Source organism: Piliocolobus tephrosceles, chromosome 16 (assembly GCF_002776525.5).
Source record: "Piliocolobus tephrosceles isolate RC106 chromosome 16, ASM277652v3, whole genome shotgun sequence".
NCBI lineage: Eukaryota > Metazoa > Chordata > Mammalia > Primates > Cercopithecidae > Piliocolobus > Piliocolobus tephrosceles.
In genome coordinates, this window is record NC_045449.1 from 52651491 (window position 1) to 52654013 (window position 2523).

At 53.2% G+C, this 2523-nt stretch overlaps 1 protein-coding gene across 14 annotated transcripts in view; it reads right to left on the reverse strand.

Annotated features, from left to right (window-relative positions):
- Positions 1–2523, reverse strand: part of HDAC5 (histone deacetylase 5) — a 48829-nt gene that overhangs the window by 4846 nt on the left and 41460 nt on the right. For 13 of the 14 annotated variants that reach the window (XR_003306796.1, XR_003306798.1, XR_003306797.1 and 10 more), the window contains 2 exons: positions 1752–1807; positions 1572–1659 (listed from right to left, as the gene is read on the reverse strand). The exons of the other annotated variant lie outside the window; for it this stretch is intronic. Coding sequence is in view for 6 of the 13 variants with exons in the window: in XM_026447649.1 (XP_026303434.1) it covers positions 1572–1659; positions 1752–1807 (144 nt within the window). In the remaining 7 variants the exon portion in view is untranslated. The remainder of the gene's footprint in view (positions 1–1571; positions 1660–1751; positions 1808–2523) is intronic. 14 annotated transcript variants of the gene reach the window in all.

The following is a 2523-nucleotide window of genomic DNA, read 5'->3' on the forward strand; positions in this document are numbered from 1 at the left end:
TTGTTGCCCAGACTGGAGTGCAGTGGCACGATCTTGGCTCACTGCAATCTCTGCCTCCCAGGTTCAAGCGATTCTCCTGCCTCAGCCTCCCAAGTAGCTGGGATTACAGGCACCCACCACCATGCTCGGCTAATTTTTTTGTATTTTTAGTAGAGATGGGATTCACCACGTTGGCCAGGCTGGTCTCAAACTCCTGACCTCAGATGATCCACCTGCCTCGGCCTCCAAAAATGCTGGGATTACAGGTGTGAGCCACTGTACCCGGCCTTTCTTTTTCTTTTTTTTTTGAGACCGAGTTTCGCTCTTGTTGCCCAGACTGGAGTGCAGTGGCACGATCTTGGCTCACTGCAACCTCTGCCTCCCAGGTTCAAGCGATTCTCCTGCCTCAGCCTCCCAAGTAGCTGGGATGACAGGCACCCACCACCATGCTCGGCTAATTTGTTTTGTATTTTTAGTAGAGATGGGGTTCACCATGTTGGCCAGGCTGGTCTCAAACTCCTGACCTCAGATGATCCACCCACCTCGGCCTCCCAAAATGCTGGGATTACAGGTGTGAGCCACTGTACCCGGCCTTTTTTTTTTTTTTTTTTTTTTGAGACAGAGTCTCACTCTGTCATTGAGGCTGGAGTGCAGTGGCATGATCTTGGCTCATTCCAACCTCCACCTCCCGGGTTCAAGCAGTTCTCCTGCCTCAGCCTCCCCAGTTGCTGGGATTACAGGCTCCCACCACCACACCTGGCTAATTTTTTTGTATTTTCAGTGGAGATAGGGTTTCACCATGTTGGCCAGGCTGGTCTCAAACTGCTGAACTCAAGTGATTCACCCACCTTGGCCTCCCAAAGTGCTGGGATTACAGCTACTGTGCCCCACCACAAGCACAGAAGATTCTGAAGGAGGATCCAACATTTACAAGAATTTTTAAGCCAGAATTGGGCTTCCAAGAGATTTTGTCCTTCCTGAGGCTTGCTCCTGGCTACTTCCCCAGCTCACAGAGAGTGGCGTGTGCCTCTGCCTCCACCATTAGGAACAGGGTTTGAGAAGCACTCATGGTATCAAGAGCAGAGTGCTGGGGCCAAGAGGCCTGGTCTGAAACCCAGTGCCGACATCCCCAGCTGAGTGGCCTTGGGTAGGTCATGCAACAACACCTTCATTCACAGAAATGGACAACCTCATTCTTACTACTCGAGGTGGCCATAAAGTACTCATTGGGTTCCTGGTATATAGTCTGCTCCCAATTGTAGGCGGTGGGAGGAAATATCAGCTACTAGCACCGGCAGCAGCGTCACTACCGTTCAAGGTAGGAAATCCCCTTCGTTGCTTGAAGCTGCAACGTGAGGGCCAAGATGGAACAGGAGCTAAATGTCTTTCATAGTTGAGGAGAGAGCCCTGTTGGAACGTGACGTTAGTCATCCGGCAGGAGCCCCAGCGCCCTTCCTTCCGCACCCGCACAGGGCACCCGGACGAGGACGACTGGGCTGCTTGGAGGTGGGCTGGGGGAGGGGACTTCCTGAAGGCTGACCCTGGTCCCAGCTCTACCCGCCCCTGCCCAGCCCCACCAGCTCACTGCCTACCCAGTCCACGATGAGGACCTTGCCCACGTTCAACTTCTGCTGTAGGAGTTTTGCAGTGATGGCTACAGAGTTGAAGAAGCAGAATCCCCTGAGGAGGGGAGAAAAGGGCAGGAGGTTAGCCTCAGCATGACGTTTGCAAGAGACAGGAAGGGGCGAGGGCAGAGAATCTAGGGCACTCACATGGCTGTGGATTCCTCGGCATGGTGTCCTGGCGGCCGGATGATGGCAAATCCATTCTGAAGAGGTGCAGGCCAGGCAGAAGTGAGGGACAAGATCCAGGCCGGAAGGCCATGGAGGGGGTGGCACAGGACAGAAGCACAAGCCAGGCAAGGAAGTGAACACAAACCAGAAAAGCAGATCTATATGTTCAACGCACAGTTTTGTTGGGGTTTGTTTTTTTATGGTTTTTTTTTTTTGGAGACAGGGTCTTGCTTTGTCACCCAGGCTGCAGTGCAGTGGCGCAATCACGGCTCACTACAACCTTGGCCTCCCAGGCTCAGAAAATCCTTCCACCTCAGTCTCCCAAGTAGCTAGGACTGCAAGCACACACCACCACTCCTGGTTAATTTTTTGTAGAGACAGTATTTCACTATGTTGCCTAGGCTGGTGTAGAACTCCTGGGCTCAAGCTATCTGCCCACCTCGGCCTCCCAAAGTGTTGAGATTACAGGCATGAGCCACTGAGCCCAGCCTCAATGGACCATTCTTTTTTTTTTTTTTGAGACAGAGTCTCGCTCTGTCGCCCGGGCTGGAGTGCAGTGGCCACATCTCAGCTCACTGCAAGCACCGCCTCCCGGGTTTATGCCATTCTCCTGCCTCAGCCTCCGAGTAGCTGGGACTACAGGCGCCCACCACCTCGCCCGGCTAGTTTTTCTTTTTTGTATTTTTTACTAGAGACGGGGTTTCACCGTGTTAGCCAGGATGGTCTCGATCTCCTGACCTCGTGATCTGCC